This window comes from Cuculus canorus, chromosome 16 (genome assembly GCF_017976375.1).
Source record: "Cuculus canorus isolate bCucCan1 chromosome 16, bCucCan1.pri, whole genome shotgun sequence".
NCBI lineage: Eukaryota > Metazoa > Chordata > Aves > Cuculiformes > Cuculidae > Cuculus > Cuculus canorus.
The window spans coordinates 15,472,252-15,492,940 of record NC_071416.1 but is presented as its reverse complement, the minus strand read 5'-3'; the positions used below and the strand labels follow the sequence as shown (position 1 = coordinate 15,492,940).

Below are 20,689 nucleotides of genomic sequence, written 5' to 3'. Positions count from 1 at the left end.
GGAACTGTCTAAACAATGCAAGATGAAGATGTCCTGACAACAAGGACAGCCAAGCAGGAATAACTGACACTGGTTTTCCTCCAGGCAGAATGCTTTCATCTTTGTTTCTGTACTGCAAAATTCAAACAGTCTGTGCAGATACAACAGCACTAACTTCACAAAGAAGGTAGAAATCAAAAGGATTTGTTGGTCCAAAACACATAAAATAAAGGAGGAATGGGCTTCCAAGTCGTCTGCTGTATTCAAGAGGCCTGTGAAGCACATGCAACCACAATCATGGTGGATTTGATTTAGTAACCAAGCCACTGAGACGGCACTAAAAGCTAATGAAGCCAACCATAAAAATCAAACGATGTTTAGGCTGAGTCCAAAGTCTGTAGGGATTAAGAGTAAGAATCAGAAAAAAACTAACCAAAAAAGAAATAAATGTATTTGGGGTTATCATTGTAATGATGATAGATGTCTCTGTTTGGACATATTCAGGCTCATGGCAGCTAAACAGGTTTCTAACAAATCTGTCAGCAGCGGCAAACCCTGTTCTTTAAGCACCAAAGCCCTGTTGAATATAATCACTCTGCAGCTCACTCTCTGACCTTTATGCTTAAATATCATGATGTGGCTCCATCTGTCTCACTGCTTCACTTTTATAGTTGCAAATGTACAAACTTTAGTTCAACACAATCAATATTTGCTTTTCCTTAACCCCTCTGGATATGCACATTACGGTGAGCTTCTGGCAGAAGGATGAGGGAAGCCATGAATAAAATGAAAAATACAACCACATCCAAAAATGTCTCTACTTCAACCTGTCCTTTTTCCTGGTAATGAAAAGAAATCTTCTGATTCTGTACAGTCAGAGTTAACGAAGAGCAGGAAAAATAAACTGAGGTCTAAGGCCCATCTGTAGGAAAATTGGAGCAAATTTGGAACAGAGAAGAGTTGCACCAAACTGTCAATATATTTATCATCTTTAGTATGTGCATAAATGAGAAATTTTTGAGGAGGAATTTAAAGTGGATGATGCTTAAAGAAAGTAACAGCAAAAATGGGAATTTTATTTTAAGGATACACTAAAAATCTTAATGCTGATATGATGGTAGAGCACAGCCTCAACATAAGACACGTGTCATGACCTGGGTACTCAGAAATAGGCCCTTTTCTCCAGTGCCAGTGTTGCAACCCAGGTGATGCCTAAACACTTTTCCGTAGAGGAGGAGGTTGGCTCAACCCCCTGAAGTTCCTTCTGTCCTTAAATACCCTGTAATTCTACCATGCCACAAATGGGACAAATAACTGGTCCTCTCCGTGTTTGCAAACTGAGAAGCTTAAGCCCCAGACTGACTGATAACTCAATCTAAAGCCTCCAAATACAGATATGCTTATTGCTTATAATTAAACCTGCTTTGACAGTGGAGAAAAAGAAAACCGAAAGAGCAACAGCATCATTTTTGCAGAAGTATTGTAAGAACATGAGCACACAGATGTGGTGAGCGTGTGCTCTGCAAGTCGCAGTCAGTGGTCAGTGCTGGGCTGTCCCAGCAGTGATACACAGCAGCCAGAGCACTGCAAGGATGTGCCAATACATGCCTGGATCACATGGGAGCTTGGTGCCAGGTCCATGCATGTGGCATGTCTCAAACTCTACCTTTACAGTGGGGGATTCAATTTGTGCCCCTGAAAAGAGCAGTAGTTCCACAAAAAATGATAAAATATTTTTTTTTTATTTAGACCCTGAGGTCTTACCAGCCACGTCTGCCTCATGTAATATTTTTACTGTTGTGGTTCCCTGCTCATTTAATGGTTTGTCTTAGTTGGCAAGTCTTTAACACCACAGGTCAGTGAAATGTTCAGGAAATAGAGATTTTTGTGCTGCTTCAGGGCTATGAGACTTAGCATTAAACCCTGATGAGAGATCTGATTGTGTCAGCACTCTTTGGAGAAATGAATGAGTTGTTGGAAGAAAGTAATTCTACCCTCTCTAACTCAAACTGAGACCATACCAAAGTCTTGCTTGAAACTTTGGGGAAAATCAAAACGTCAGTCTGCATTAGGAACATTTTGGGTGATTCTCTGCAGCCCCTTATAGGGCTTTTTTTAATTAGGCAATTAAAGGTTTTCTGAACCGGTTACAGCCTTTACACATTATTCACGATCCCTTACTCATGACTTTGGGGTCAGTAACTAGTAGAGAAATAAACTTACTACTATATTTGAACAAGCATGACTGATGGACTGAGAGTTTCTGGAAATTTTCTTTGCAGTTCTCTCCAGCTGAAGACTAAGCGTACTATTGTGCCAATTCTGTGTGTGATTCTGTGCCTGCATGTGATTTTATGCTTGAAAATCTACTTTGCTTTTCAGTCAAGCCTTACACAAATTATTTAATGAACAACCTGTTACCTTTTTCCCAGGCAACAAACCATGCTGGTTCCCCAAAGAAACTGAGCTGGGAGCTAGTAGGACAGCTGGCCTGACTACACATTTCTGCAGTTCCCCTCCGGGCTTGCAATGAATTGTCCCTATTCACTGTGTTTCTTGGAAGGTCTTCCAAAAAAGCACAACAATCATCTCTGTAAGCTTTTATCAGTAGTTGATGGGCATCTCTGGAAAACAGTCAAGGTTTTTTAGAGCCACCCCAACAACAAAGGAAACAACAGCGAATGCTTTCCAGCAGAACAGACACCACTTCTGGGATGCAGAAACCTCACGGACAGGGGAATATCCACACTAAGTCTCTGTCGCTCTTTTGGCAATGAATTTTGATTTCAGCTGGGAAGTTACTCTGCTTCACATCGGTGCAAGTATGCTCAGCATCTGGTCCTAAGCAGCTGCCTCCTTCTAAGTTTTTACTTCAGAATAGTTTGCAAACTTTGGAGCGAACACAGCATGAGTGAATTTACAACTCACAAAAGCAGAGCTATTGACTTTTTCACTGAACTTGATTTCCATGCATTTCCATGGATTTCTTTTTCTTTCTGAAGCAAGAATGCCCACTGCAGTTAATAAAGCTCTGTTTAATGATGAGCTGAAGCCAGTGCCTTCATTTCACTGAGGACAAAAGTTTGAGTCACCAAGGCCAAAGATACAAGTCAAGGTCTGGGAGGTAAAAGGCCAATGGATTAGTCATCAGCCATCCAGCCCGGCCCCAAATCTGACATTTTGTACAGTGAGAACAAGTCTAGAAGATATTTCTCCCCATCTATTGTGGAGGAATTCAATTCACACTAAAATAAAACATACATACAGTAGTTTAGTAGTGAAGCAGCAGGGGTAGTCTGTCATTACAGAGGCCTTCCAAATGATTCCTTAAGTCAATTCATCAAAGTAGATTTGTTATTTTTTTAAGATTAAATGTGTGTGTGTGTGTATGTGTGTATAAATTATTAAACAAAAGCTCCTCTCAAAATAAAACCACTGGGAACCTCCATGTAATAAAATGAGTCACACCAGGATGCGATGACTAAGTGGGAGAATAGGGAATTCCACTCCTCATGCCAGCTTTCTACATGATCGATTTTCTGTCAACAGGTGATGGGAGCTTGTTTCACTGCCTTTTGTTTATTCCAAGAATTATTATTATTATTATTTAATATTCTCTTTAAACAATTAAGATTGAAAGCCAAATAATCAGGACCAGGCATACTTCCACTAGGCGCCCCCATAGTAAACAGTGAGCCAGGGAAACGAGGCCAGTAGTGGCTGCCTGTGTTAATAAGGATTTACCAGCTGTAAAATTCCAAAATCTTGTGTCATACGGGGAAACCTTCCAAAACACTGGATTCCACCCTGTCTCACTGCGTCTCTAACAGCTATGGCAACTCCATTTCTGCAGCCACACTCTTTTGCATTTTTGTGTGTGTGATCCTTAGATTTTTTCCTGTTTTGCAGTGTTTTTCTGGGATCCCCAGTTTAAGGTCTACCAATTGTCCCATGGGATTACAAGAACACCTAAGGCAGGAAGCACACTTCAGCCAGGGGGTAAACTTGTGGGCAGAAAGGTTCGCTGGGTTTGCAGCAGCTGTAATGGCAAGGGAAAGCAGAAGGTGTCCCATTTACTCTGAAACTTTCTAAACTGCACAGCAAAAGATGGCAAACTCTAATTCTCCCTATTAATCCTTGTTACCCTTCAGTTTTCACAAATCGTGGGATTTGCTGAGACACCTTCCTCTTCTGCTCAGAATGAGGAAAAAAACCCCAGAAACTCAAAGACAGCAAAATCTCCCTGATCCTCCCCAGTTCTGACACCTTTTTGCGGAGAGAACTAAGGAGCAGGTCCTGTGCTCCACTTTTGGTCCCGTCTTACTGCAAGGCATCAGGAGGGGAGATTAACCTGGAAGGTGATCACCTTGAACTAATGCAAAAATCAGGTGGGCCTCCCAACAGAGACGTGTGTAATTTATTCCCCTGGTTCATCCCACGGCTCGGGAGGTTTAGTGGAGAAGCTATGCATCCAGCTTTAAATGCTGGACTCCAGCCACAGACCGCGTGGAGCAGAGAAAGTGCTCTTTCTAAACTATCAAGAAAATAGCAAGAGAGCAAATTTATTGCCTGTACTCTCTGCAAAGCCTCACATGTTGCAAACAAATTGAATCACCTAAGATTACAGTACAAGTCTCCATTTTGCTAACTCTATAACAATTCCCACGTATTTGTGCCTTCTTCTTTAGCCTCTCTATTTTAAAACCAAACCAAAACAAATAACAGTTTGGGTTCTTTTCCCCAGATGCTGGGATTTTGTCTCAGGTTAAGATGCCTTAAAAACCTACACTGTAATGCATGTCCAGCAATGAATTACATCTGTGGCTGAATTATGATCCTAGTTCTAAGAGACATCCTGGTTTTCTCAGTTCTCCATAAATAAAATTTTCTATTGCAGTTCATTAATTTACAAATCCAGTGAGAGAACTGGAGCTTATATTAAATATTTGAAGATGCTTGCTGGGGTCAAATAGCAAACAACTCTTTTGGATGGATCTGGGAAAAAAAAAAGTTTTTTTTAAAAAAAATTATCTTTTTCTTAACTTGCCTGAGAAAATGCCATCATTGATTTTCCATCATTAAGTTCAAAGAGATAATTGTTGAAAATAATTAACTATTTTTTGCATTTCCCAGGAGTTTCGTGATCATTCATGAAACTGTCAGACTATGAACAGGCATTTAGGTCCCCGTTTGGGGTATGGTGAGACACTTCAGACTTGAAGCAACAGAAAAGGGGAACATTGCTGTAGACAGTCCTATAATTTCCTTTCACACCTCCAAGAAGGGACCATCATCCTTAGCCCTAGAACCTCACTACCATCCCAAGCAATATACAAGCCCTCTTCTCTGAACATTATACATGCCATAATGCCATCCCATCAGAGTTTGCTATCTGGCCAGAAGACTGCTTCAGGTTTCAAGCTGTTTGGCTGATTTTGAGCAGCCTATGGGCTGTAAAAGGTATGTACTGTGCAGAAGAACACTTGCAATAGCGTCTTTACTTACAACAAAAAGTCAGCCAGTATGTGCCTTGGGATTCATGGGTCTGAGGCACCACGTACTGTGGACTCAGCCTCCCCAGGAGCTTTGGCTTGAAGTAAAGTATCACCCCTTTACCTTCTTGCTTGTCAAGGCTGCCTCACTCCTCCCACTGTCACCTGGCAGTGCATAGCTGTTCATTGCTCCAGAAGGGATGGCTGAGGACTCCCTTTAACTCCCATTTCACTGAACTCACTGCCTGCTTTTCATTGGCAAGTCCCATACCCAAACACCCAGAAGCACTGAGCTCTTGCTGCAGTTGCAGGCCAGAAGGGAGTGATGTAAGAAACTATAAATTCATTATTTTTTTTATATTTTTAAAATCCACTGTGCAATTTGACTATACCTAGATATATCTTTAACAAACCTCCACTCTCTCCAGCTACAAGATATGAATATAAAACCTTTCTAGAGCACTCTGATTTCCTTTTAACTTTTGCAGGCAGAAGTACAGGAAGACTGATAGCATCATTGGGTCCAACTTACTGTGCTTTATATGAAAGACTTTTTTCTAGAAAATAGAAATTCTAAACGCAGAAAGTGTTGCTGTGCTTATTTGCTAGCTTGTGATGCAGCAGCAATACTGAAAAGTGGAAGTCTGAGAGCAATACCACTGTACAGCTTGCTTGTTTGCTTCTAAAAGTGAGAGTAAGATGTTCAAAAGAAATTAAATTAGCTGCCCAGAGTTAAAATAAAGTACATCTGCAATAAGAGATGTAAAAAAATGCTGGGAATCAAAGAGACACTGTGAAGCAGTACAGCTGGCATCAGAACAGTTGCTAACATTATTGTTACTCCAGGGACAGACAAGCTGGCTGTATAGGAATATATTGGGATAAAAGAGGTACATGTGGCCATGGGTGCTTCTGAGTACAGGAACCACTGCAGTTAGCATAGCTGGATGCACAATGAGAGCCCATCTCCTACAGCGATCCTTAACAGACAGCAACACATAAATGTATACCCAAGAAGCAGAGAGCCCCAAGGCTCAAAGAGGATGTGCACAGGTTGGCTACCTGATGCACACCTCAAGCAGTGCGGTGCTGCTCCTGCTGCGCATGAAGGCATGAATGCTAGGGCCCTACCTGAAGCAACAAACTGTGAATAATATTTCAGATGTTTTTGTAAAGCTGCCAAGTATGCCAAAGAGGGTACAGGATAGAACCAGAGGAGGTACAAGGTGCAAACTGAGGGAGGGAAGAAGAAAAGCTTGTGGGTCTTGGTATCCCGGCACTGGCAAAGGCTGTCATTCATTTCTACGGTAGAGGCAAGTGCCTCCATTCAGATACAGCATTTCAAGTACTGTGCCACCAACACACTGAACACAGTGGTCCTGATCCTGCCTTGTAGTGTGCTCTCCTAAAACTGGAAGACATTCAAGTATGTTCAAGCTCACCTGCTCTAGCTATTAGCATCCTAAGAAACTACCACCACAAAAAGTTCACCAAGGTGACAGATGTGCAGAAACTCAAGTGAAAAAAGAAACTATAACTCCTTTGCTTGAATCTAGAGCTGGAAAGATTTATTTTGTCAAATGGACTTTGAGTGTCCATGCTTCAGAGGCTTTGACAGCTGCATCAGTTCAAGGGGCAGAGAGAGCACCACCCCCTCTCCTTACACTGCATGGCCGAATTGAAAGGTTTGTGGTGGATCTACTCCAAATATATACTCTTTCTGTTTGGGTTGTTCCTCCACCACCCACATTGTCCTAGCGATGATTCATGGTATCCATGTGGCCACCATAAGAGTTTGGCAGGGGAAAGCACTGTCCATTTGCACTTTTCTCCCAGAGAAACATGAAACTCCTCTATCGCTCACAGCAGAGCAGCAGTAACCAGTACACAAATGGGAGTAAACAAAATGCAACCAGCAACATCTGACTTGCAAATTATTACATGACAATTAAAACAAATAAAAGGGGGAATTCCAAACCTCTTCTTTTTTTAACTGCACTGTAAGATCTGGGCCCCAACCAAACACTAACATCCTTGACCTTTAGTATATTCCAAATCCTTGATGGCCCAAAAGACTTCTTTTCAATCTCTTCCAGATCAAAATTAAAAGAATACATGCACTTCAAACATTTCTGTCTGTACAATCCAATCTAGTTGCTTCCCCTGACCTATTTTTTTTTTTTTAGCTGGGCTCAGTTATATTTCTTTGAGTTCAGATCTCGCAACTCCTTCAGCCAAACTCTGCTTCTGTGTGCTGGACTGCCTATACCAAATTCGTGAGTTGCCCTGGCTTACAGTACCTCCAGATTAGAATCTTTCATCAGGAAAAGATAACCTTAAAAAAACCTCAAAGCTATAACACTCGCACATTGGTAACCCTTATCATTAAGGGAATGGATGCTACTTATGCATCGCCATTTCAAACGCAAGTGCTTTATTCCCCTCGCTTGCACACAGAGCTCAGAGCTCCAGCCTCTTCCGTTCTCTTCTTGCTGCCATTTCCTGTCACAAGCCTAAAATAAAGAGACTTTTACAGACTTCTCATTGGTGAGCTCATTGCAATAGTTTGTAGTTCACGTAATACAACCAAGTAATTATTTTCATAATGAGATCCCAGCATGATTTGGGGAATATTCTTTATTTTCCGGGTATTTCTAGGAAAAAATATACATATCTGTAGTGCTGTGTAAGAGAGAAATAAACCCCATTCATTATTGTCCTTACAAGTATGTTGCATTTCAGCCATGAATATGAACAGTTCTATGTTTCTCTGTGTTGCTAGGAGTGAGTGAAGAATTGCCTAGAAGATTCAGAGGAAATAGATTTTGAGTGTCTGCTTCAAGGAAAAAGCCTAATTTACAATTGTGAGCCCCAACAGCATTTTCCTCTGTTTTGTAAAGTACATTGCCTGCCACCTTCTCAGCACCTGCTTCATTGCAGACACTGATCCAGATGCCACATTCCAGGTGCACCCAGATTCTGGATTCTGTGAAACAATTAAAGGCGAGTATCTCACTGCATAAAGATACCTGCACAAAGTTTATCAGGGAAAAAATTGCTTTGATATTCTCACCTTAGACACTGGATAAACAGGACAAGTCAAAGAGCTCTATGGAGTACAGCATGCTGTAAGCTATAACATGGTTATCTACACTGCTGCTGTTAACCCTTCTTGTTACTAGTAGAGCCAAACTGGTGGCAAAAGTGGGAAACTGAATATCACCCACTAGCACAGACTCTTGAAATGAGACCCAAAGAAAAACATGTTTCGCCTGCAAGCTGGTGCATCTTCCTGCCTTCACAAAGGTGTGATTCTTTCACAGGCTCCCCCAGTAGTGTCATGCTCTGGAGGAGGGCAACGACAGGGTCACGCCAGCCATTCACCAGATATTTATTGTGGCTTATTTTGTTTCTGAGCAGCTTATCAGTGCTTTTTGTGAGGGGCTCTGCAGACTGGATCTGCAGCAAGCAAGCTCCCCAAGACTAGCGCAGGATCCACCTCCTCCTTCCACCAAGTGACACTTCTAATTGATAAACTGGACTGCAGAACTGGGCCTTTTTGTTCTGTGTTCAAGCAGCCTAATGCTACAACAACTAAGCATGGACATGGTAATGATAATTAAAATCATCTAGAGTTTATAAAGAGGGAAGCTGAAAGTCACAGGTGCATAAGATCCCAATTTCCAGGCAGGTTGGGACACTCATTAACCTCTGACAACCCAAGTAAAAAGGCTTAATTCTCAATCTGCTGCAGTCAGCCAGAGTTTGATCAGCCCCTGCACGATTTGCACATCCAGCTCAGCTCCTTGACCTTCCTCACCTTAAGAAATACCTATTAAAGAAAGTACTCTTTACCTTAAAAGCACTTCAGGGCATAACTGTAAGAGGTATTGCTGCATTATAAAACATTGCATGGATACACAGAGAACAAGCTTGCCTTCATCACTGAGCATAGCTCCCCAGATAACCCACCGCAAACTACACAGACTTCTGATTCAGACCAAAGATTTGACTCTGGGCCTCCCATCCCCTAAATTCCCCCTTTGCCAATCATTTTTCAAAGTCCAGCAGACTCAGACCGCCTGCAGAGGCTGAGGGGTGGCAGGGGAAGCAGGATATGGAACACTAGCATGCAAATCCCTACTCCAGACTGGGCACTGCCGCTGGATTAAGTCATGCCTCTCCACTACCAGTACATAAAAAAAGAACTAACAAAAAAAACCCAGTTTCCTCAGCAGTGAAGAAAAGCTGTAGATTTAGTGTGGAAAATGTTGTTGTTCATTTTACTTTCTAACATCTATTCCAGCCAGAGCCTTCTCTGCTCTTATATGGAAATAGGGGCAGGGCATTTTGGATGTTTCCTCGAAATGGCATTAAAAGCTACCTCCTTTCAATGTATCATCTCCTTTAGTTACTGCAAAACATTCTCGGGACAGGTACTGTCGTGGGCTGCCAACCATGTTCCCATGCACCTTCACAAATCGCTGACACTGACGGAACAGCGGCAGCACAGTGGGAAGGAATTAATACATAGGCTTGAAAGGAAATAAAGAGTGCCAAGAAAATTGCTCTGACTGCACAGGCTCGTCTGAACCTTCACAGTTCAGAGGCCCAGGGCCTTTCATTCTTGGTGTAAAATGGCATGGCTTGCTGATGATGTGGAAAAAAACTAGGACCCACAGCATGCTTTTTCCCCTGCCGCATCACCAGCTGATGCCCACATACATTAATTTTTGGCTCGATTCTTACTTTTGCCAAAGGCACTACCCTAGAAATCAGGCAGATGCTGCTCACTTGGGTGATGCAATTTCTGGATGTACCACTTAATCTGCCTCTACCTTAGTTTACCAACAGAAACCTTAGGAGCAATATCTTTTCTTAACTGCACAAAAGGAACACAAAGTTTATGTAAAACAGGCTGCTGCTTTTTCATACTGCAGAACCTTTCATTGCACTGAAATCAACAGGAGCAAAGGATGACAGAGTCTGGCACTTCGTGTGCTCTTTTGATCCCTAGACATTTTTATTATCCTTGCAGTGCACATTATTTAGAATACCAAAATCAAGCCTAATGAAGGGGAAATTAAACAAGTCAGTCCATTTGCAAAAGCCTTAGAAAATCCAATAAAACACATATACTGCTTAAGTGAGCTTAAGTAAGCTTAAAAGCCTGCATGTGTACGATATTAGAAAAGAAACAATTCAGCTCTGAAAAAAACAGGTAACTAATTAGTGGAATGCATTTGTTTACATATCCTCCTGTAAAGAAAAAAATCTGAACTTCTGTCACCCATCTTAATCATTAGATCATGCTAAGCACATTTGCTAGGATCGGGTATTCTTTGCATTAGAAATCAAGTCATGTTTATTATAGCATGCCGTTATGAAAACACAGTAAGAGAGCGCAGCAGATGCAGTAAAGGTGATGCTAGGCAACTAAATAACTCCCAGTAACCATCGTTTATTCCTACTCTTTATATTCATCCAATACCAGTCAGGGTCTGGGACCACCTTGTACCAATTCTACGCCAGTTAAGCAAATAAGCAGACAAGATGAAAAGAGAAAAGAGAGTATCTACAATCTGCCACTTGTTCCCCTTTCACGATTGCTCAAGAGCTAGCAAGATTATCTGAAAACTTCTGCAGAAGATGCTTTAAAAGAAGCAGCTCTACTGGAAAAGTAACATCGGGCTGTAACAGGGGACTTTTCTCTTTAAATTGAATTTGGTTTGCTGCAGTCTGAGCCTATATAAAAACATCTGAAAAAATATGTAATAAAGTGATGTATTCTTGTATTTCAATATGTGTATAATTTACTTTGATATAAAAATACATATTATGCACATTTCTTCCTCATAGATTTCTAAAGGGTTGAAAACACAACCTTTGTCCATAGTTTACATCGATAAAAAAATTCATTTCAGTTATGATTTCTACAGTAGTGATCCCTAACCGTGAGATTAAAAGAGTATAGAGGAACATGTAACAGCCATCCCATTTCTTTGATAACATATCCTGCTAACACTGATTGCCAGTGTCTGTATTCTTGTGAACCTTCCCCATGCCATAAGTCAAATATTTGCTCCCAAGTCTAATTTTACTCGCATGGTTAAGTCAAGTGATTTAGTTTTACTTGTGTGAACTTGGATGAGATTACTCACTTGAGGAGAGTTACTCAGAAGCACAAATCTTAGGGTGAGACCAAGAGACACAAGAGCACTACAGATCCGCCTTATTCCATTAGGAACAGTTAGAAAAAAATTGCATTACCTGATGTTTTCTCTGTGAACACCACTTTGGACTCTGCTGTGAAATTTTGTCCAGTCAGGATCATCTGTTGTCCTCCATAAACGAGGCAGCTATCAATATCTTGTCTTTCAACCATCGGAAGTTCATGGGCAGACCTTTGGGCTGTGGACAAATTGCAGACATGAATGAAACCAACTCTGTTTTACCAGGACTTTCCAAATCTTCCCAGAACTATCCACAGATAGATCTTGTCATCGTTACCATCTGTTGACTGCCAAAGCAGCTTCTCCAGGGTGCTAAATTTAGGTTTGAGAGGGAAAAATAAACTTACTCAAGGCATTTTATTTGGAAACATTCAGGAGCTGGCTGCAGCGTTTCAGCTGTGCTGGCCTTACTCCTTGTCCTTGAGAAAGGACAGCTTGGATGAATGAACTGGAACTTGCCCATCTCTGTTTCCAAAGAAATGGCCAAATTTTCAAGTGCAGGCACACTACAGCCCTGGAGCCCAAAAATTCCACCTGCAGAGAGGATTCCACTGAATAACACTGAATTCCTTCAGAAAAAAAAATAAAAATAAACCTCTTCTACAAAAGTCCATTTCCTCCTACAGAACAGGACTATGCTGGGCCTGGAACAGTCCATTTGCCAACAAAAACACAGTCTCCATGTGCAGCCTTCTGCATGCAACAAGAGGTAGGATCACGAAGATGTGTTTGTGAGCAGGAAGGGTCACACTGGGACCCTGCTGCAGCTTAGGATACTTGCAAGTGTATTTTGCAGAGGCCTGAATGTCTGAGGAGCACAACCCTGTGTTGACTTGATTATAAAAGGCAAAAAAAGAAAAGGTAGGCTGAAATCTAGATGGACATGTATGCGATCAAGGATTTCTAAGGTCTTGAATGTTCCTGGCCACAAACTTGTAGCGTGATTTTGCTAAGTTATGCTCCTTTTCCCAGCTAGAAAGCCAAGACAGCACCACCTCCCCACCTATTTTTCTCTCATTCCATTTAAACAGCCATTTGCATGGTCAGAAAAGCTTCAGAGAATCCTGGTCGCCATCCCTGCACGCCCATTCCAACTGTTTGCTAACAAGTAGCGGGAGACTAAGAAAGTGAAGATGTGAGAATTGCTCCCTACAATGCAGACAGCTGGAAAATATCAGGAGCTTCCCTGCGACCAGACCAGGTGGGCAGCAGTTTGGGTCTGGTGAACTGCGAGTTCACGACCTGCACTCAAACTCCTCCAGATTCATCCACCCCAACTGGAAAGGCCTCTAGAGGATACCGCTCATCTATTTAACAGCTGTCTTGGCTGGATTTTAACTTTCTCTGACAAAGAGCCTGCTCCAAGAGACCCTGAGCACTTGTGTCTTCCCTGAGCACCATTGGCTGCTGAGCCAAAAATAAGGAAATGTTATCCTCTATGTTCGGCGCTGGGTCTCCACTTGCACACAGGCAAAGCTGTGCTTTTTGTGACCTGCTCCTGGCACCCTTTTACTGCTGTGCATCCTTCAGAAAGATGAAAACCCAACAGCTCTTGGCTGCAGTGAGAGCTGTGTGGATTCTTTTGCTGCACAAAGTTAGAGACTTTGGTGGGAAAACACAAGCGTTACACCTTTCAGAGAGGTGTCTGTAAAAGTGGGGAGCAACTATTCTACGAAGGGCAAGGTCTGCTGAACCCCTTCCACCAGGCACAACACAGAGGTTTTGCTTTTATCAAAATGATAGATAATTCCATATTTATAACTGTCTTGTGCTGTTTGAGAGCCATTTTTAAAGCCTGTTTAGAACAATCTTATGACTCATTGTTCCCTTCAAATATAAAACAACCGCTGTGCTATGATACTGCCAATTAAGAATATATATTCAGATTATTTTCACAGAAGCTGCTATTTTCTTTCACATGGCTGTATGATTAAATCCTTTCCCCAAATACTCATTTTTTTTATGAATTCATAACTGGATTTATCACTAACACAGATTTGTAACCTCAAAGGCCTCAATAGCAATCATCAAGAACATAGCTACAATTGTCAAGAGATTTAAGCTTTGCCCTGGACGCAGTTTATTCCTATTCAATCCCCAAATTTCACTTCCAAAGCATCCCAAATCATCAAAATTCCAGATTAACCTACATCTCACTTCAGTGTAGAGAGCTTTGTACTTGACATCCCACAGATCAATGGTTTTCAAGGCTTTTTACAGGACAAGGAAGGACAAATTTTAGCCTGGAAATAACCGTCTGACTCATCTTAACTACATTTGGATCTCGGCAAGTTGGAAATCGCTGCTGAAGACCAAGCCTCTGTCCAACTTCCATAGTGCACAGTGTTTGTGTACGCTGTGACCTACCAGGGAGCCGGGAAGGACAGCTGGTTCATCAGGAATGCGCTTCCCGGCTCTTAGAAAATGCCAAAAACCCTTCTGCCATCCTCAGCTGAGCTGAGGCAGCCTCAGCAGTCCTGTCCGGAAGGCTGCCACGGGCAGAGGTGTTCTGCGGGTACCCCAGAGCAGCTTTGTGCTGCCACGGCCCCATGGCCAGCAGCAGCCAGGCTGACGGAGAGCACGCTGTTCAGGGATGGATACGGCACCAGCAGGCCACAGGCAGCTTGCTTTCACCCTGACCCAGACTTGCTCACGCCTGTAGGTCTACAACACCCACATGTGCTTTATATATGCTGCAGAATAATATCGTTGGGAAGTGTTTCAGCTGAGTTCTTCAATGCAAGTATCGTGCTAAACAGAAAGCTCGAGTAATACAGATACCTACTGAGCACTGGGTTTCCTCTGCCCCATTTTGCCTGCACTCTTCTCCTCCAACTAGGTGGTTTGCAGACCATTTCTTAAGAAAAAAAAACACTTTTCATTTTCCAAGATCCTTCTTTGTTTGCACCAAGACCTGTAAGAAGGTTTCACCCCATTCCCCATTTCCATCAATAAGCAGGCTCAAGATTGTGTGGAGCTGCCTCAACAGGATTACTTTTTTCCTCTGCAAGAAATATTAATTGACAATAAATCCCCTTCCTCTAAGGCCTATGATGGGTGGACTGCATGCAATAATTTCACACTATTCCTTCTCTTCCCCCCGGGGCTGGCACTTCATAAAGTGACCTACAGCTACTGGAGTTTATGAGCTCTGAATAAACAAAACGCTGTTGATTTAACCAGTTGGGGTGTTTACTCTGAATAGCAACAGTTACTGACATAAAGCAGCAAAGCAAATGCTATAGAAATACTCACACTTGGCCTGAAGCAGTGTGTCAGCCTATTAACAGGGGACATTATTTTTCTATTTTATTTGACTGTCTGCAAATCAAGATGTCATGGATGCATGGTGCCAAGAAATACAAGTCACACAGCGACACGAGGGAGAAAGGGAGCTGCTGTCTTGGGGTGCTGCACCACCTCCAGAGAGCCTCAGCCTGGGAGGGAGAAAGCCTCTGCCCTGTGTCCTCTGCCACAGTGCCCGGCAGGCCGGCTGCAGGGACACGGGGTGTTTCACCAGGGGGGAGCCTTCCCTACGCCAGCAGGTGGAGGAAAGGTTAAGACAGCCTAAACCTCTGGGCTAGCAGGCTGAACGCTTCACAGGGGATGCACAAGCCTGCAGGCTGAATGAAAGGAAGTGTGCTAAGGCAGGGCTAAGGTGTTTCTTACTTCCCCACCTGTCCACAGCATCTATGACTCCTCCTTTTCCAGCAGAGACTATCTGGTTTCTAGGGAAAAAAGGGATATTTTGAGACAACCGATTACCTGAGTTTGCTGCAGCTCCAAATCTCCCCCAGGAGAATGCTGCCCATAGCTGTTAGCGGATTCCAAGTGACAATCTCAGCTGCATCCCCTAATGTGCTCCTTAGACAAGCCCAGCCTCACCTGAGAGCCTTCCCTCTGGTGCTGCCCAGCCCTCCCCAGCAGCACTGCTCCTGCACGTCTCTCCTGGGACGAGCAGTTCTAGCTCTCCCTGAGCATCCCGTTCCTTCCACCAGCTTGGAAGGCTTCCAAGCACTGCCTTGTCTTGCCCAAAATCTGACTTATTTTATGAGGAGCCTTGACTGAAGCTAAATGTCTCTTAACAGCCTCCAGAGAGAAATGATCTCTGCAAGCTGTCTCCCTGCATGTGCAATAACAACAAGGGCTGGATCAGGTAATGTAGGCAAAGAAAAATGCTAACATGATCTGCCTCTCGGGAGGAACAGGCTTATGAACTCTGACTGACACTTCCAGAGCAGAGATATTCTACATCCTCCATGTATCAGCACACTATCTCACCTTCTGCAGAGTGCCTGGTGACCTCCATGCAAACCTCTGTGTAAAAAGAGGCCGAAGAATAGCTGCTAGAGCGAAAACTGCTCTATGCCATCTTTCTGCCATCTGGATCCAGAGCTTAGGTTTATATCTGCTGTCCCCACAGCTGACCACAGTTCAGGGGAGATCTTATCCTGGGCGGTCACAAAAAGCAAGATTGAGACTCACCTGCAGCTCAGTGAGGACAAAGCTAGTGTCACATCTAATGACCTGTAACTGCCATCACAAGCCAAGTAAACTAAACAATGGAGCTACTTAAAAGAGGTGGGGTCATGACTTCTATCCTTAGAGCAGCAATATCCCCAGGCCAAAAAGTCCAGGTACTTCCTTGGACCCTCCCTGTCCTTATCCTACTCGGGGGAGCCCCAGCTCACCCCAGCTTGCTGAAAGCCTTCAAGCTGTAACTCACCACCCTTGAGATGTCTCTCCAGACCCCCAAAGCCACTTGGCTCCAGCCACTGATTTCTGATGGATTTGAGAAGATCAGATAGATTTGGGTGCCTGCTAAAAAAAAAAAAACCCCAAACACTAGTAGCAATAGCAGAGACATAATTTGTTGTGGGATTAATTCTTCCACCTCAGTGCAGACCTTCATGAGCCAAAGTAAACATTTCATTCCTCCTGTCACACCGTGTTTATTTACCATGAGCTGCCTGCCCGAGGTAGAATTGATAGGAGCAGAGCTCCTGTGCCCAGTGCTTAGCCAACACATTAACATCCTGAGAGACTTTGATCCCATCCATCACACAATGTAGTACCCTGAGCTCTCTGGTGGGAGGAGACGCAAAGGCTGGGGAGCTGCAGCATGGGAGCTAGGGGAGGATCAAAGGCAGAAGACACGTCTAGCAGGCAGGTAGAAATCATTAAGGCACCCTAGAGAGCAGCAATCTTCAAAGCAGAGGGATGAGAGGAATTACCTCCTGGTAGGAGTATGGGGCAGTGGAAGACTAAAGTGTGAATCAAGTAAATAAAGCAAATTTCTAAGCCTCCTGATTATATTGTAAACCTTGAAATTGAGATCTAAATGCTATGAAAAGAAGAACCAGGTATGAATGACAACAGTTTCCAATTTGTTGCCAGCAAGAATTAATCAGCAGTTTGTGCAGAGCCATCCAAGAAAAAAACACTAAAAATAGAGGGCACTCCTCCGCCTCCTTCTCTGCACTGATTTGTTTTATGATGTCCTCACGAAGGAGTGACAAGCACTGATGGCAACAGTGTCAGATAAGTATCATACTTTCTATGAACTGCAGCCAGCTCACCAAACCAGCGTGTGATTAATGACAGGAAAACCATGGCCTCGGTTCACTTCTCTGTCAATCATCTCTGCGGGTATGCACAGCATTTCTCTGTAATCCTTTGTGGAGGAGATCTGCTGAGCTTAAATTATGCTCAGAATATCATGCTCTCTGTGATTCGCCGGGGTGCTTGCTATTACCAACAGCGGTATTGCAAATGCGAAAAGTAAGCAGGATTTTATCCTTATAGTATGTATTCCAGCCTGCAAAAAGGGTGAGCGTTTTCCTCCTATCTGGCTCGGACTTTCCAGACTGAAATGATAAAAGTAGCTAATGTTGTCAGAATTAAATTTTCAATTCTGTGCCCCAGCAAAGAGAAAAATTTTTCCTTTACAAAAAGCAGCAGGTTTTGTGTCAGTTGTTTTTCAGACAAATTATGTGACTGTCTTGAAGTTAAAATGAAAGCGGGGAAAACTTCCTTTCATCTAACTGCTACTCTCATAATAATCATAATTATGGTTAAACTTACAAATTGGTATCTCCCAAGAGCAAAGATACTGTTCATTTCTGCTTCTTGATCTTAATAAACTAGGGCTCTCTCTTGCCTGCTATTGTATCCCAACCAGCGCAGCTCCCGGCTGAGGAAAAGCACTCACGGGCTTGCCAAGACAACATTCTTTTACATGACTAGCTCTTTCCTCTGTAGTTATTAATGTGTCACATATCATAGGCTCAGATTGTCTAATATTATGGGAAAATCTACTAGAAGGAGAGAAAAATAAAGGAAACTTCCAGGGAAATTGATTAAAGGGAAATAAGATATTTGACCCAATTTAGTGGAACAAAATATGGTCAATAATAGAAACTATTTAAATTCCTCAGATGAACACATAGTTCTTAAGTAATAAGTTTTGTTTGTTTTGTTTCTTTTACCACCTTGGAATATCTATTATAAGAACAAGATTTTAGACTCCCTCTCTTGTGCCAAGTGCAATCACTTGTGTGTTAAGGCACTCAAGAGCACCGCCGAGTAGTAGCAAACACGGATTATTTGAAAGAACAGTGAGACCCTTTGGCAAGGTTTAACCGAGATCCATTAGAATAAAAACTGTGATAGTGTGGCTGATCCTCCTAAGCCTTACACTTGCACCTTGCAGACACTTCCATAAAGCAGTTTTTGGGTGCTGACAGCATGGAGTAACACAAGCTGCCTCCCAGGTGCTTATGTGGCTACTCTGAACTCCTTTTAATACTGCTTCTTCTCCATGGATGCTTCAGCCAAGGACTAGAAACAACTCCAGAGATCAGTCACTCACCAAGAAAAGAGATTCAGCTCATAGTAAAAGCTAAATCAAAGCAAATGAACGGAACCGATGTTACAGAAATTGTCTTAATGGTTTGAAAATAATTATCAGTCTGGCAAGTATCAAAGCCCTGCAGGGGCAATTTGCCAAGTGGCCTGTTGTTATTAGGGCTGTATTTGAAGGGACATGTTAACTCGGTCACATTTCACATCTGTGATTTCACCACCTCCTGTGACAGCAGCTCCGCGACAGCCCTTCCCAGCTCACCTACATGTGCCCAAAGCACAGCCGTGCACAAGCAGGGACAGACACGTGCCCGTGTGTGACTAAGGGCGCCGAGGGGCGCGAGCACGCGCAGGCAGAGCGCCGGGCCAAGCAGCACGCTGCCAGCTGTGGATCCTGGGAACGTCTCCCATTGCACCTGAGGGGCATTCTGCCATTTCATGGCCTCAGCCAGGAGCAACACCCAGGAGAAGGGATTTTTCTCACCTTTCCTGCACAACACCTACAAGAGTGTAGCTTTTTACCTCTGTGTAAGAGATGGCCTGTTGCGACAATTATCAGAGGACTTCCAAATGCCTTTGCCTCCTCAGTGTCTTCAGAACTAATCAACGAATAACAGCAGAAAAAAGCTGCAAGCTGCTGAATGTGCAGGCTTGTCTGGATACCCGGTCCATTTTGAGGCATAACTGATCATTTAACAACATATCACCTCCTTGGTCCTCCCACACAGCTGCCTGGGGAGGAACTTGCTCCGGATGATGCTTTGAACCTGTGAAATCCCCTCCTAAAACCTGTCAAGTGCTGAATGTGACACAGATGAGGTGGAACCAAATCGCCCCCTGAAAAGGAGATACTTCACAGTTCTTGCTTCATTGCAGCTAATGATCTGCTGACACCGGTGGGAGTTTTCAGCCAGGATCAGCTTCTGCTGAGGAGAGCACTCAGCTATTCTGTTGGTAGCAACAGTGCTCTCGAGGGAACCCCACTGGTAGGCAAATAGCCAGTTATCTTAAAGCTGCTACTTACTAAGGCTTTCTCGGTGGGATATTATTAACAGCTACCAGACAGGAGAGAACTTAAAGGAGGGTCCCTGAGGACAAGGGTTACCAGGTGGCCATGTCAAAGAAAGAATGACAAGCAAAGGAAACAACAAAGAGAATCACAGCAGCACACGAAGGTGGGAAGTGGGACACAAGGAGAGAATGTCACAGAGCCCCAACACGCCTCTTCCAGCAGAGCACCTGAGCTTACCTGAGGCTCTGAGCTCTGTAACGTGCCCAGATTGTCTGGAAGAAACTGAGATTATCATCTCTAGTGCAACTGGGTCTGCATTACTAACGCTGGCTGAACCAACTACAGTTTTTAACCGTCTTCCCAGAACTGGGCTGAGATCAGGAAGTGCTACTGAAATGCAAAAATGTTGCTAAATATGCAATATACCTTCTAAATGGAATAGGTCTATTAGACCAGATCACTTTTTACTCTATTTCCATGAGTTCAGAAGAGCACCGTATATCTCTCCAAACTGCCAGTATAGCAGTATTCCAAAAATAAAACTTTTTTTTTTTCCCTTGGGGAACTAACAGATTTGTTTCTTGTACGACCTTTGCTGTCTGCTATGCAGCCAATATCTTCATATTTTAGTTATAAAAAAAATACATATGAGCCACTTATACTATTATCTCCACTCTTGGCTTCTTTACGCCCCAAAGACTCATCAAAGCAAATACACCTCAGTACAAATACCTGGATATCTTAAGAAGCAATCGCAAACAGCAGTCATTGCACAGGCAAATTAGGTGTACCCGTACAATTCAGAAAAATGTGATCTTGTTCTGTAAACCGTGACTGGATTTCAGCTTGAATGCTCTTTGATGATGGACACAAATACACTGTGAGATTGTGGAATGGTCTTAGAAATGCCTGGCTAACTCATATTTGCTTTTCCCGAAGGAGAATTTGAGTAAGTGGGCAGTGATCTGTGGGGGCCTGAAGACCACTCACCTTCTGCACAGGGCTGGCGCTGCTTTTCTGTACAGTGGATGTAGGAGTTACACCTGGAGTTTCCCCACCCCAATAACTCTCCATTGCACACAAGAATGGGCTGTTTCCACTTGGAAAAG

The 20,689-nt window shown here is 43.1% G+C and overlaps 1 protein-coding gene across 6 annotated transcripts in view; it reads right to left on the bottom strand.

Annotated features, from left to right (window-relative positions):
• The window catches only part of NFATC2 (nuclear factor of activated T cells 2), a 94,500-nt gene that overhangs the window by 33,682 nt on the left and 40,129 nt on the right, over positions 1–20,689 (bottom strand). For all 6 annotated transcript variants that reach the window (XM_054081478.1, XM_054081482.1, XM_054081479.1 and 3 more), the window contains exon 6: positions 11,742–11,882. In XM_054081478.1, the coding sequence (XP_053937453.1) occupies positions 11,742–11,882 (141 nt within the window). The remainder of the gene's footprint in view (positions 1–11,741; positions 11,883–20,689) is intronic.